Genomic DNA, 13,999 nt, shown 5'->3' with positions numbered 1-13,999 from the left:
ATCGGTAAAGCTCTTCAAAAGGGAACATCGACTCGCATGGCGATCTGGTCCCAAGAATTGAGCGAGTACGGGATTGAGTTCCACCCAAGAACAGCTATAAAGGGGCAGGCCTTAGCCGACTTCGTGGCAGAATTCTCCTACGCTCCCGATATGGGAAGAGCGGAAGCCGACCTTAGCAACGATACGCTAACTCGGAAAAGGAAGGTAGACCCAACGGGTCCCATCTAGGAATTATACGTAGACGGAGCATCTAATGCTCGGGGGGCTGGCGCCGGAATAATCCTGATTAACCCCGATGGGGAAAAGCTGCGATATGCCCTTCACTACGGCTTCCAAGCCTCCAACAATGAAGCTGAATACGAAGCGCTCATTGTAGGGATAGAGCTGGCACAGAAGCTCGGCTCCCATAACCTGCGAATACACTGCGACTCGCAGTTGATCGTAAACCAGGTTAAAGGAGATTACATCGCCAAGGAGCCCAACATGGTCGCGTACCTGGCTAAGACAAATTCTAAACTCGATGCCTTCTCTTGGTTCGAGATTCACCAAATCCCGAGAGAACAAAATTCGGAGGCTGACGCGCTTGCTCGCCTCGGATCTGGCATCGACGAAGACGGATTGGGGACCGTGCCCATTGAATCTCTCCCACGACCATCTGTCTCCCGAGACGAAGTCGGGACCATAGAGATGACCCCTCAGCCTACTTGGATGGACTCAATTGTCGAGTTTTTGCGAAGAGGGGAACTCCCCAAAGACCGCAAAGAAGCCGATAAACTGAGGGCCTTAGCATCCAAATACACGCTCCGTGAAGGCACCCTCTATAAGCGCGGTTACTCGACACCGCTGCTCCGATGCCTCGATAGCGTTGAGTCGACCAAGGTCCTCCGCGAAATCCATGAGGGCATCTGCGGAAACCACGCCGCTGGAACTTCCCTTGCGCTCAAAGCGCTTAAGCAAGGCTATTTCTGGCCTACCATGAAGCGAGATGCTTGCGAATGGGCAAGGCGTTGCGATAAATGCCAGCGCTTCGCGGAAATTCCGCGATAGCCCCCGACCCCATTAAGCAGCATCGTTGTCCCACGTCCCTTTGCTAAGTGGGGCGTGGACATCATTGGCAAGCTCCCTAGAGCGCCAAGGCAATACGAGTACGCCATTATCGCCATCGACTACTTCACTAAATGGGTAGCGGCCGAGCCGCTGGCCAGAATAACTGAAGCAAACACGACAAACTTCATCTGGAAGAACATCATATGCAGGCACGGTATCCCCGCCTCGATTGTGACCGACAACGGAGCACAATTTGACAACGCGCGAGTAAGAGATATCTGCGATCAACTGAAGATCAGCAAGACCTTCTCCTCGCCGCGTCATCCTCAGGCCAACGGCCAAGTCGAGGCAGTCAAGAAGACAATCAAAAGCAACCTGAAAAAGAAGCTCGAAGACAAGAAAGGCGCCTGGGCCGAGGAATTGCCATTCGTCCTATGGGCATATAGGACAACCTCGCGAAACGCCACTGGCGAGACGCCATTCTCCCTTGCATATGGGGTCGAGGCCGTGGTTCCAATTGAAACCGAGGTACCCACGTTCCGAGTCGATACATTCGACGAATCGGACAACAACGAGGCCATGCGCCTTGAGTTGGACCTGATCGATGAAAAGAGAGCGGAAGCATTCAGACGCCTCGCCGCACAGAAGCGCAAGGTCGAAAGATACTACAACTCCAAGATCAAAAGGCGAACCTTTGCCGTCGGAAGCCTCGTCCTCAGACGAGTGTTCCACAACACACAAGTCTAAGGCGCCGGTGTCCTAGGCCCGAACTGGGAAGGCCCTTACAGAGTCCGCAAAGTCATTCACGACGGGACATACTACATCGAGCACACGGACGGAACTCCGATTCGCCACCCGTGGAACGCTGAGCACTTGAGGCAGTACTATCAGTAGCTAGCGTCCCCCGCTTTTTTATCGCTTTTATTTCCCATTTTAAATAAGGCTTACGAGCCGATGTTTTAGGATTTAAATTTTCTCGCAAGTTTTTTCGCAAAAGTAATAAAACTCAAGTTTTCCGTTTCAAATTTTGTTTTATGCAAGTTTTCTGGTTATCAAACAATTAATTTATAACCCAAAAACTTGGGGGGGCTAGCTATGGTAAGGAAAATCTAAAAAAAACACGCTCCAACAAAAAACTTAAGACGCCTACATGGCGCACGTAAGTCGCGTAAAGGCGCAGCCCGTAAGACGCCTACATGGCGCAACCTAAGACGCCTACATGGCGCACGTAAGTCGCGTAAAGGCGCAGCCCGTAAGACGCCTACATGGCGCAACCTAAGACGCCTACATGGCGCACGTAAGTCGCGTAAAGGCGCAGCCCATAAGACGCCTACATGACGCAACCTAAGACGCCTACATGGCGCACGTAAGTCGCTTAAAGGCGCAGCCCGTAAGACGCCTACATGGCGCAACCTAAGACGCCTACATGGCGCACGTAAGTCGTGTAAAGGCGCAACCCGTAAGACGCCTACATGGCGCAACTTAAGACGCCTACATGGCGCACGTAAGTCGCGTAAAGGCGCAGCCCGTAAGACGCCTACATGGCGCAACCTAAGACGCCTACATGGCGCATGTAAGTCGCGTAAAGGCGCAGCCCGTAAGACGCCTACATGGGGCAACCTAAGACGCCTATATGGCGCACGTAAGTCGCGTAAAGGCGCAGCCCGTAAGACGCCTACATGGCGCAACCTAAGACGCCTACATGGCGCACGTAAGTCGCGTAAAGGCGCAGCCCGTAAGACGCCTACATGGCGCAACCTAAGATGCCTACATGGGGCACGTAAGTCGCGTAAAGGCGCAGCCCGTAAGACGCCGACATGGCGCAACCTAAGACGCCTACATGGCGCACGTAAGGCGCGTAAAGGCGCAACCTGTAAGATGCCTACATGGCGCAACCTAAGACGCCTACATGGCGCACTTAAGACGCCTACATGGCGAACTTAAGATGCCTACATGGCGCACGTAAGACGCCTACATGGCGCAACCCAAGACGCCTACATGGCGCGATTTGAGACGTCCACGTGGCACAATCCGGCACACGTAAGGCACCTACGTAGCATGGCTGACTCGCAGTTGAAAATACTTAAGAACGCAAACCATCCAAGTGACTGGCGTGTTTGAAAAAGTATCTTGCCGAGGTAAAAGGATGGACAAAATCATTGACACAATCAAGTGACCATCCATGCATGCCATAGAAGATGAATGTGCGAAAGCATTCATAACAATAAATGAATAACTCCTCATAAAAGAAAGGGGCAGCTGCCTCAAAATCCTAGTAAGCAAGCGCTAAGACAAGTGCGCTGAATGGAAAAACCTAAAAAGCATGCGCTAAAACACTTGCGCAGGAAAAATAAAGAAAGGAAACGGTCACTCGGCGGGATCGTCGCCCACAGGGTCGGCCCCGTCGAGTGGTGGGAATAGCGAGTCGAAGAAGTCGAAGGTGACCCCCCGAGAAACATTCTCGGTAGCTGTGGCGTCCCGACACTCCACCGCCGCTGCGTGCCTTGCCTCCTCGACTCCGACATCAAAGTCGTCTTGAAGGTCGGACGCAAGCTGCTCCGCCGCGGCTTTCTCCTCGGTGACCCGAACCACCTCCTCCGCCAAGGAGTCGCGCTTACGCTCCGCACGAACACGGGCAGCCTCACTCGATGAAAGTAGGCCCTGAAGAATGCCAACTTCTTCTGTGCGCGATTCCAACTGACGTCGAAGGTCCCGCGCTTCGCTCCGGAAGACCTCCGTCGATCGAGTCGCCACTTCAAGGGCTTGACGTTCCGTCGTTAGCTCCTCAGCCATCTTCGCCACCGCTGCCTGAGCACGGTCGCACTTGCCGCGGGTAACTCCCAATTCCACGCGAGCCTCCTGAAGCTGCTCGCGGAGACTCGCAAACTCCGCCTTTGAGTGAGAACCTCGCTCGGCGTGGGCCAGCTGAGACTTCGCTTGAGCAAGCTCCTCCTGGGCGCGACTCATCCGCCTGATGAGGTCGTGAAGGATCTTCTCGCCCCGGGTCACTCGAGCAAGCACCTGAGAAGGCAAAAAGACAGTTTAGCAAAAGACAGATTCATCGCAAACGAGGCAAGGGAAACTCACACTCTGTGCATCGGAAACGTCGTGACGAAAGAACTCCACGTCACTACTAGCCACAACGCTCTTCCACATCTTCATCGAAGATTGAGCAAGGCCCAGGGAACATTCCCCCCTAACCTCCGCGGCCTCCACGTCGACCATCGAGTTCACGCGCTTAGAGTCCGAAGACGTGTCTGGCAAAGCCGAGGAGGAAGGTCGCTTCAAAGAAGCGCGAGGACCGCTCTCCGTCCGATGATCGGTATCGAGTTTCTCCCGACCATCCCGCGCAGCGATCCGACGATGAACCGCCGCCAACGACTTCGGATCCCGGGAAGCCTTCGCTAGACGAGCCCTCGCCCTCGCCCTAGCCGAAGAGACTGCAAAAGCGACAAAGTCAAAACCCTAAGCTAAAAACGAAAGCAAGAAGTACGAAACGTCGACATACCTTGAGGATCGCCGTTCGAGAGAGATGATGTGGCACTTGGGGCACCCTCGGTCCGCTGACTAGGAGGAAACGGCGGGAACCACCCAGTGGAAGCCATCAACTCAGGAGAACGAAATCGTTCGACGGCTTTCCGAGCCTCCGACATTCCCCGGATCTCCTTCACAAAGTCGAGGTCGTCGGCCCCCTCGTTAGCGGGAAACTCGGACAAGGGGCCGAACCGGAGCGGCGCGTCACCAAAAGCCTCCGCCGAGACCCACACCCATGGTCGTCGATTGTACTTCTCTGAATCGATGATCAACTTAGTATTTCGGCGATCGCGGGCCACAAAGAAACTGGGTTGCCCGGGCGCAGGGAAGACCGCGATGAGATTACGAAAATCACTCACGGTCATCACCCGCTCAGTCTGGCAATGCCACTCCATATGGCACATCGCCACTATGCGGTAGAATGCCGGGCTCATCTGACATGCGTGCACCCCCAGACGGGCGAGAAGCTGCTGAACGATGGGTTGAAACGGCAGCCGCAACCCGCAGTTAAGACTCGCAACTGAAACTGCGGCAAAACCACGACGAGGCCGGAAAGGACGGTCGTCCTTCAAGGGACGGAGAAGCGCCACGGACGACGGAATGGAAAAAGCCTCCCGGAGACCGACGAATGTCCGGTAGGTGAGCGTGCTCGAAGCATCGACCCCCGAACAATCGAAGTCCTCGGGAGCAGCAAGGCCCTCCTCGGGATACCACTCCGTCCTAGCAAGCGACCTCGCCGATACCAACGCCTCTGCGTCAGGGCTCCTGCCCTCCGACACAACCACGGCAGCCGCCGGCGGTACCTCGGGACGCTCTGATGCGAGGCCTTCTGCCCCCGGACATGTTTCTGACTCACCTACGGGATCTTCAGACTCGGGACCAAAGTCGTCCACGTAGTCTATCTCGTCGAGAACCGACTCTAGCAGAGTCACCGCATTCGCGTCCGTAGCATCTCCCGGCGCGCCTTGAAAGTCCAAGTCAGACCGCGGCACGTCGAGACGGACTTTGTCACGAACCCCCTCGCCAACTAAGTTGATCACGAGGCGAGGGGCAGGCTCCCCAGACGCGGGATGATCAAACTCCCCACCTGTATCGCGCCCAGTTGGCGCGCACTCTTCGAGAGGCTGAGCAGCGGGCACGGTCGCACCCAGCTCGCCTTCCTCCAGCCACTGCTCTACTCCGCTTGGATTTTCTTCCACGTGCAGAGGAACTTCCCTTAAACCCGCGAAGAGATCATCCTCTGCGTGTTCAAAACCCTGAAACAAGAGAGAGAAATCAATCTCGGGACTCTCAGCTGAGAAAAGGGGAGGGACACCCATAATGCAAGCGTAAAAAAGAAAACAAGCGTAGAGAAAAGAGAAGAAATAAAGTGAGGAATAAAGGGAAGGGGGGAGGTCTATTTATAGACTTCTGGGGGGGTAGGAGTCGAAATCCTACTCCCACAAGGAGCAAAATCGGAGTAAAAACTGCAAAAAGTCGGAGTTCTCCCGCGCGAGGCGAACCAGCCCCGCGCACGGGGCGCGCCGCGCGCCAAGCCCGCGCGCCGCGCGGGTCATGCAGCACAGACCGCGCGCCGCGCCGTCCAGGGCGCGCGCCGCGCGGCCCCCCAAAAAAAAAAAAAAAAAAGAGAAGAAAAAAGAAGAGGAAAATTTTTTTTTCCTCGGGGCCACAAGGCACGGGAAATGTTTTCCTCAAACACCCAACTAGAAGAACAAAAAGTTCATCGCTGGGACGCCTCCCGAACGACGAACTTGGGGGGCTAATGTTGTCGGTCGTTTTCGGAAAACCCGAGACGCCAAGAAGGCACGTCGCTCAAAGGGCCGATGGTCAGGCCGGAGGTCCTGAAGAGCGGCAAATCTTCAAGCCCTCGCCCAAACTCCTGACTCCTCGAGTCGAGCTCCGCTCCTCGGGTCCAGCCTTGAGTCAATCTCCTCGAGTCGAGCCTTGGATTGTTCCTCGAGTCGAGCCTTGGATTGTTCCTCGAGTCGAGCCTCGAGTCATTTTCGAGTCGAGCCTCGAGTCATTCTCGAGTCACTCCTCGAGTCAAGTCGCTAGTCGCTCTCGTCGAGTCGAGCCTTGCTCCTCGAATCGAGTCACTCTCGTCAAGTGGAAAGCTTCATATTTCACGTGAGAAGAATGACATTCGAAGGCCCGCAAGAACCCGGCCAAGATGAGCCGTCCATCACGCACACAACGCGCTACGCCGGCCGGTCGTGCAGCAGACGGCGCGCCGCGCCAGACAGGCGCGCGCCGCGCGCTCCATGCGCCGCGCGACCTGCGCCGCGCCCGGTGACGTGCGCGCCGCGCCCCTTGCGCCGCGTGCCGCGCGTTGTGCGCCGCTCTTTGTGCGCCGCGCGCGCCGTGCCCCTCCACTTGATGGCATGCGCGATCCTAGTCCTACATGGACGAAAAAGGGACCTTCTAAGGCTCCCAAACACCTATAAATACCCTCTCTTATTGAGAGGAAAGCCCATCCCATTGAATCCTATTGAATTCAGAAAATTCTCTTCATCTCCTCTGCTTCTCTGGATGCCATATTTGGCCTGAAGCAGACTCTCTTCTCCCTCCCTCGTTCTCAAAGGTTCCGAAGCACTCACGGGGACTTCCCGGACGTCGCTCCCTTTGACCGAACGTCCTCTGGTGCTCAAGCACGCCCCTAGGGTTCTCAACTAGAGTTACCCTCGCGCGTCTAACACGCAAGACGCCTACGCGATCTCCGAAGTTCTGAGACGCCGCCGAGGACTCCTCGCGCCCCGTCTCCTTCGTCGAGCACGCCTCTCCATCAAGGCTCCGCGCCTCATATTGCGTCCTACATGCTTGAACTACGTTCTGACCTGATCCCACGCACGGGTACGTAGGTAGCCGACAACCAAGGCACGGTCACTCCTCCTCCTCATCCCCTACCTCTCCCGAGAGGCGGGTTGATCGGAGAAAACCCTAGCTCGAGACTATCGAGTTCCCACTCTTGGCCCGGATGCGATCACTTGGTCCGGCCTTGGATCGAACCGCCCGAGGTTTTAAATAGTTGTTCATTTTCGTGCGACAACAGCTGGCGCCACCTATCAAAGGTTAGTCAACGAAATGTTCAAGGAAAAGATAGGGAATACGATGGAAGTGTATATCGACGATATGCTAGTAAAATACCTAAGGGAGAACGACCACATAAGGCATTTGGAGGAATGTTTCGAGGTATTGAATAAATATACCATGAAACTCAATCCCACCAAATGTTCGTTCGGAGTATCATCCGGCAAGTTCCTGGGGTATTTAGTTACCCAACGAGGAATTGAGGCTAACCCGGATCAATTACACGCCTTACGAGAGATGCCTTCGCCCCGTAATAGGCGTGAAGTTCAAAGGTTGACGGGACGCATCGCTGCCCTCAATCGCTTCATCTCTCGGTCAACAGATAAAGGTCTCCCTTTCTATCGGCTCCTTAAAGGAAATAGGAAGCTTGAATGGGACGACAAATGCGAAGAGGCGTTCAAAAAATTGAAAGAATATCTATCGACAGCCCCAATCCTGGCAAAACCCGTTGCGGGGGAGCCACTCTATCTATACGTCGCAGTATCTCAGGCGGCAGTTAGTGGCGTACTCGCCAGGGAAGAGCAAGGGGACCAACGACCAATCTTTTATACAAGCAAGTCGTTAGTCGATACTGAAACTCGATACCCTATTATGGAAAAACTGGCCTTGGCCGTCGTTTCCGCCGTGCGAAAACTTCGACCATACTTCCAATCTCACACCATAATAGTAATGACATCACATCCGCTCAGAAGTTTCCTACACAGCCCTAACCAATCAGGAAGGTTAACCAAGTGGGCCGTGGAGCTGAGCGAATACGACATCGAGTACCGAGTGAAGACATCCGCAAAATCGCAAGTTTTAGCGGATTTCATCATCGAACTCCCGAGGGAAAGTCCCACCGTGACCGAAGTCGAAGGCACCTGGACACTTAAAGTGGACGGGGCATCATCGAAGCAAGGGGCTGGAGTAGGAATACACCTAACCTCCCCCCAGGGTGAGACTATAGAACAGTCATTTAGGCTCGACTTCGTCGCATCAAACAACGAAGCCGAGTACGAAGCACTAGTCGCCGGACTTAGGTTGGTCACTGCAGTTGGATCAAAGAAAGTGGAAGCTTTCTACGACTCCCAACTCGTAGCAAATCAATACTCCGGGGAATACGAGACTAGGGATGAGCGAATGGAAGATTACCTAAAATTCGTAAAAGAACTAACAAAAAACTTCGAAGAATTCTCCCTGACAAGGATCCCTCGAGGCGAGAATACTTCGGCCGACTCATTGGCTGCCCTGGCATCTACCTCGGATCCGGGCCTCAAGAGGATTATACCAGTCGAAACAATCAAACAACCTTCTATTGCCACGACCGTCGCCGCGGTCATAACAATAGAAGGGGGGGATTGGAGAGATGAAATACTACATTACATCACGACTGGTACGGTCCCATCCGATAAGATGGCAAAACGCAAGCTCGTGCTGAGAAGCGCGAGATTTTGCATCATAGATGGAAGCCTGTTTAAAAGAAGCTTCGCAGGACCCTACCTCAAGTGCGTCGGGACAGAGGAGTCTAAACGAATCCTGGAAGATGTACACGAAGGGGAATACGGAAATCACGCAGGCGGACGAGCGCTTGTCATCAAAATAAAGAGGCAAGGCTACTTTTGGCCGACCATGCTGGCAGACTGCGAGGCGCACTCACGCCGCTGGGATCAATGCCAACGCCATGCCCCCAACATAAAAAGACCCGCAGAAGAATTGTCATCTATCTCGGCGCCATACCCATTCATGAAATGGTCTATGGACATTGTGGGACCAATGCCGGTCGCCCCTGGCGGGTTAAGATTTCTGTTAATCTTAATAGATTATTTTTCTAAATGGGTGGAAGCTGGCGCCTTAATCTTGATAAAAGACGTCGACATCACAGCATTCATCTGGAAAAATATAATCTATCGGCATGGAACTCCCCACGAGATCATAACAGACAACGGATCACAATTCATATCGAAAAAGTTTAGAAAGTGTTGTCGGTCCGTCTCGGACCGACGGGGACTAAGGCGTCACTTCTACCCACGCGACCGGTGCAAGGCCTCGGGCGGCGAAACCTTGCCTCGGCCTTTGGCCGGCCCGAACCAATGGCCGGGCCAAGGGTTAGCCGGCCAGTGGCCGGCCGTATGCTTGACCGGCCTATCGCCGGCCCAAAGGTCAGTCGGCCAGTGGCCGGCCATATGCTCAGCCGGCCAATGACCGGCCATATGCTCAGCCGGCCCATGGCCGGCCGACCCACGTCCAAGGACGGCTCTCCAAGGCCGGCCCTCCAAGGCCGGAAGTCCAAGGCCGGCCCTCCTCCAAGGACGGCACTCCAAGGCCGGCCCTCCTCCAAGGCCGGCTCTCCAAGGCCGGCAGTCCAAGGCCGGCCCTCCTCCAAGGCCGGCACTCCATGGCCGGCCCTCCTCCAAGGCCAGCTCTCCAAGGCCGGCCCTCCTCCAAGGCCGGCTCTCCAAGGCCGGCGCTCCAAGGCCGGCCCTCCTCCAAGGCCGACGCTCCAAGGCCGGCCCTCCTCCAAGGCCGGCACTCCAAGGCCGGCCCTCCTCCAAGGCCGGCTCTCCAAGGCCGGCCCTCCTCCATGGCCGGCTCTCCAGGGCCGGCCATGGCCTCCATGGCCGAGTCAGAGCCGGCCATGGCCTCCATGGCCGAGTCAGAGCCGGCCATGGCCGAGTCAGAGCCGGCCATGGCCTCCACGGCCGAGTCGGAGCCGGCCATGGCCGAGTCAGAGCCGGCCATGGCCTCCACGGCCGAGTCAGAGCCGGCCATGGCCGGGTCAGAGGCGGCCTTCGACCAAGGGGATGCCCAAAATGCCCCTTGGTCGCCTATAAATACCAAGGCACCCCCTTTGGTCCAGGTAATCCATTCTTGAGTACTGAAACACTGCCGAACTCGTACCTCGCTCGTTTCTCTCAAGCTTTGGCCTCTAAACACCTAAACCCTCTACATCCACCTCAATCCCACTAATGTTGAGCGTCGGAGAGGTAAATAGAGGCACCCCCTCTATTTCCCCTTTGTAGTTCACGTGTTCCTGCTTGCTTTTCAGGTACCTGGACGAGATAACCACCACTGACAGCTAAGGGACGACTTGAGATATCAAGTCCGACACGCTCGAGTCGAGACGAGACCACTTGGTCCGGCCTTGGGTCTAACCGTCTTTGGCTCCTAAATAGTTGTCCGAAAAACTGCGACAACAGAAAGTTTTGCTTCCATAACAACATTGAGGTAAGAATGTCAACACCATGATATCCTCAAGGAAATGGGCACGCGGAAGCAACAAATAAGACCATAGTGTTGGAATCGATCTAGGGTTTAAGAAAATAATTAACGCTTCGGGAAGCGGCGGAATTTTAAAAATTTTCTTTTACAAGTAAAAACGGTTTTTACTAACCTAGACAAGTGCAAGTACATGTAATTAAAAACTAATATGAGCTAAGAAGTTTACTAACCTTTCTTGAAGCTTGATCTTTGAGAAGCTCTTAGAAAGTTACAACGCTCGTCTCCCCTCGCAGCACGTCTCTCTTCCTTTCCTCGGCACCTCGAGCAACCACGAAAGTTTCTATCACTAAATCACTCGAAATAAAGGAATTAGTGAGTGGGCACTTTTAAACACTACGACTTAAGAACGAGTCTTGAAGTCACAGAGCTAAACACTAGGTCAAGTGAGGACCTAGGTGCCAAAACAAGAAAAATCGAAAATAAACTAGAAAGAGAGAGAGAGAGAGAGAGAGAGAGAGAGGAGTTCGGCCAAGTTCTAGAGAGAGAGTCTCTCAAATCTCTTAAACTTGGATGAATGAAATGTGAGGAAATGAGGCTCCTATTTATAGGAGAGGTATCACCTTCAATAAGGTAGTTTCCTCTTCTATAGAATATCACATATTCATGAGCAAAATAACCCTTATTTCCCACTTGAGAAACTCGGCCAAACAAGGCTTCTAGAAGCCTTGATTTGTTTCCTATTTTGTTCATGGCTTGCCTTTTCTCTCAACATGGCCGAAGTTCCCTTATGCATCCTTATGCAAATTTGTTTCCTCTTTTTCTTTTGGCAAGTATCTAAATACATTTATGCACAAAATAAACTCTCCTATTTCTCTATAGGGTAGGCGCCCAACATGTCTCTAGAAGGAGCTTCTAGAAGCTTCTTCATTTATTCATGAGAACATGAAAAAGGCCCATTAAGAATTTTCAATAAAACTCTCATGAAATGAAATTAATTCACGAGGCCCAATGATCAAGTTATGGCCGAGTGACATTAAGTCATCAAATGAACTTGTCAAAAAATTTATTGACATTCATTTCATCCTTTGTCTCAAAAGACAAAAATACCCTTTTGACAATTTTCGTTCTTGTTTTGACTTAGCTTCCAGTTTAACTATTCCTATCGATGTGATTCGTGACAGTGACCTCATGGACCCAAATGAACAAAGCTTGAGCTAAACACTTGGACTCAAAAGTTCACAAACCTTTTCCAAGTTTAGCTTAATGCCAACTGACTCCACTAAAGAGTTGACACTGAAAATCTCTCGGTTCAAATGAATTTATTTTCTACTCAAGAATTCGACCTAATTATGATGAGCGGATCCACTGAATATTATCTATGTTTACCCTTCATGAATGTCATCAGCTAGTCGGGATTTACTAAATTACCATTTTACCATTCTAGCTGTTATTTCCTCAACTCCTTTGTCGCTTGTGAATAAGTTAGAAACAATGTATTGCCAAGGAGCTAACAAGTCACATTGTTTCATCCAAAAGAGTCAGGACTCAATTTGGACACTGGCCAGTTCATTTATTCACACTCCAAGGAACAAAGCATGAGGTGACATACATTGCATTTCAGCAATCTTGTACATGAATTCCATATCTATGAGAACTTCACAAAGTTACTCATGACATTCTCACAACTTAGTACTTCACCAATAGGCCCTGTTCGGAATCACATAGTGAGTCCGAACTCTGACTTTCTCAAATGAGAATACTAAGCTGTGAAATGGCATGTCTCATTTCAGGATTAAGGTAAGCATGATGCAATTCAAACATAGTGACTTCGAGACATAAGAGGTTAAATGGTTTGTTCTTATCTTGTCTCTAGAAGTGCACTGGTCAATTCAGTACCTTCGAAAGATACCTAGAAGAACTATAGAGTCTCCAACTCTCAATGCCTCATAACCAAACATCATAGATTCTTCTAACAATCGTACTGAGGTCAATAGTCCTTTGACCCTAAGATTGCGAATATATCGTTTTAAGCAAACTACGAAGAGTTTGTTCATGCAAATCTACATTTGTCTCTTCGTAAGTTGTTAACTTTGTTTATGGACTAAAAGACTAAGGTTTTATCATAAAACTTCAAACAAAGAAAGAATGAATGAACGTTTCAACTTTATTAATGAATGAATAGGCAATTACAAGCAAGAGTCTTCATGAGACTTTATTACATCAAATGTACAAAATAAAGATTACAACTCTTCTTGTGGGCACCATTGACAACAAACTCCCACTTGACTCAAAGAAGATGTGTGTAGTCTTTCATGCCTAATCCCTCACGATGTTGGTCGAAGACCTTGTTCGCTAGGGCCTTGGTGAATGGATCTGCGAGGTTGTCCACCGTTGAGATCTTCTTCACTTCCACGTCTACGCGTTGCACGATCTCTCGAATCAAATGGTATTTCCTCTCAATATGCTTAGAGCGCTTATGGCTTCTAGGTTCCTTTGAGTTAGCGACAGCCCCACTATTATCACAATAAAGGGTCATGGGCTCGTCGACGTTTGGAACAACTTCCAAATACTTAAGGAATTTTCTAAGCCATACAGCCTCTTTGGATGCTTCACAAGCAGCCACATATTCTGCTTCCATTGTGGAGTCAGCAATGCAAGATTGCTTAATACTTCTCCACACAACAGCTCCACCATTAAGGATGAACACAGATCCCGAAGTGGATTTCCTGGAATCCTTATCCGCTTGAAAATCGGAATCGGTATATCCCGTCATAGTCAGGTCAGTACCTGAGTATGTAAGCATCAAGTTCCTAGTTCTTCGAAGATACTTAAGAATATGCTTAACAACAATCCAGTGCTCGGGTCCAGGGTTCGATTGGAAACGGCTAACTACGCCAACGGCGAAACATATATCAGGTCTAGTGCAAAGCATAGCATACATGAGGCTTCCTACGGTAGAGGCGTAAGGAATTTTCCTCATGTCTTCAATCTCTTGTGCAGTCTTGGGAGACTGGTCCTTAGAGAGTGAAACTCCATGCCTAAAGGGTGTTTGGCCCTTCTTGGAGTCTTGCATCGAGAAGCGATCCATTACCTTATCAATGTAAGATGCTTGAGAGAGCGACAGGGTCCGGTT

The 13,999-nt window shown here is 51.7% G+C and overlaps 1 protein-coding gene across 1 annotated transcript; it reads left to right on the top strand.

Moving 5' to 3' along the window:
* Positions 1-8,337: 8,337 nt before the first annotated feature.
* Positions 8,338-10,727, top strand: LOC149404093 (uncharacterized). Its single transcript, XM_089607398.1, has 2 exons — positions 8,338-9,440; positions 10,694-10,727. Exons 1-2 carry the CDS (start codon positions 8,338-8,340, stop codon positions 10,725-10,727), a joined length of 1,137 nt encoding a protein of 378 aa, XP_089463524.1.
* The last annotated feature ends 3,272 nt before the right edge of the window (positions 10,728-13,999 follow it).

The sequence above is a fragment of the Urtica dioica genome, chromosome 2 (assembly GCF_054948205.1).
Source record: "Urtica dioica subsp. dioica isolate 48M chromosome 2, U.dioica_male_clone48M_v1_H2, whole genome shotgun sequence".
NCBI lineage: Eukaryota > Viridiplantae > Streptophyta > Magnoliopsida > Rosales > Urticaceae > Urtica > Urtica dioica.
The sequence above is the reverse complement of the archived record's forward strand: the minus strand, read 5'-3'. Positions and strand labels throughout refer to the sequence as shown.

What these genes read in the sequence shown, in the direction of transcription:
- LOC149404093 (XM_089607398.1), top strand. Translation starts at nt 8,338, where the DNA reads ATGACATCACATCCGCTCAGAAGTTTCCTACACAGCCCTAACCAATCA. An exon ending in ATGCCGGTCGCCCCTGGCGG is followed by an intron (nt 9,441 to 10,693) that starts GTTAAGATTTCT and finishes CTTGCTTTTCAG; the next exon opens with GTACCTGGACGAGATAACCA.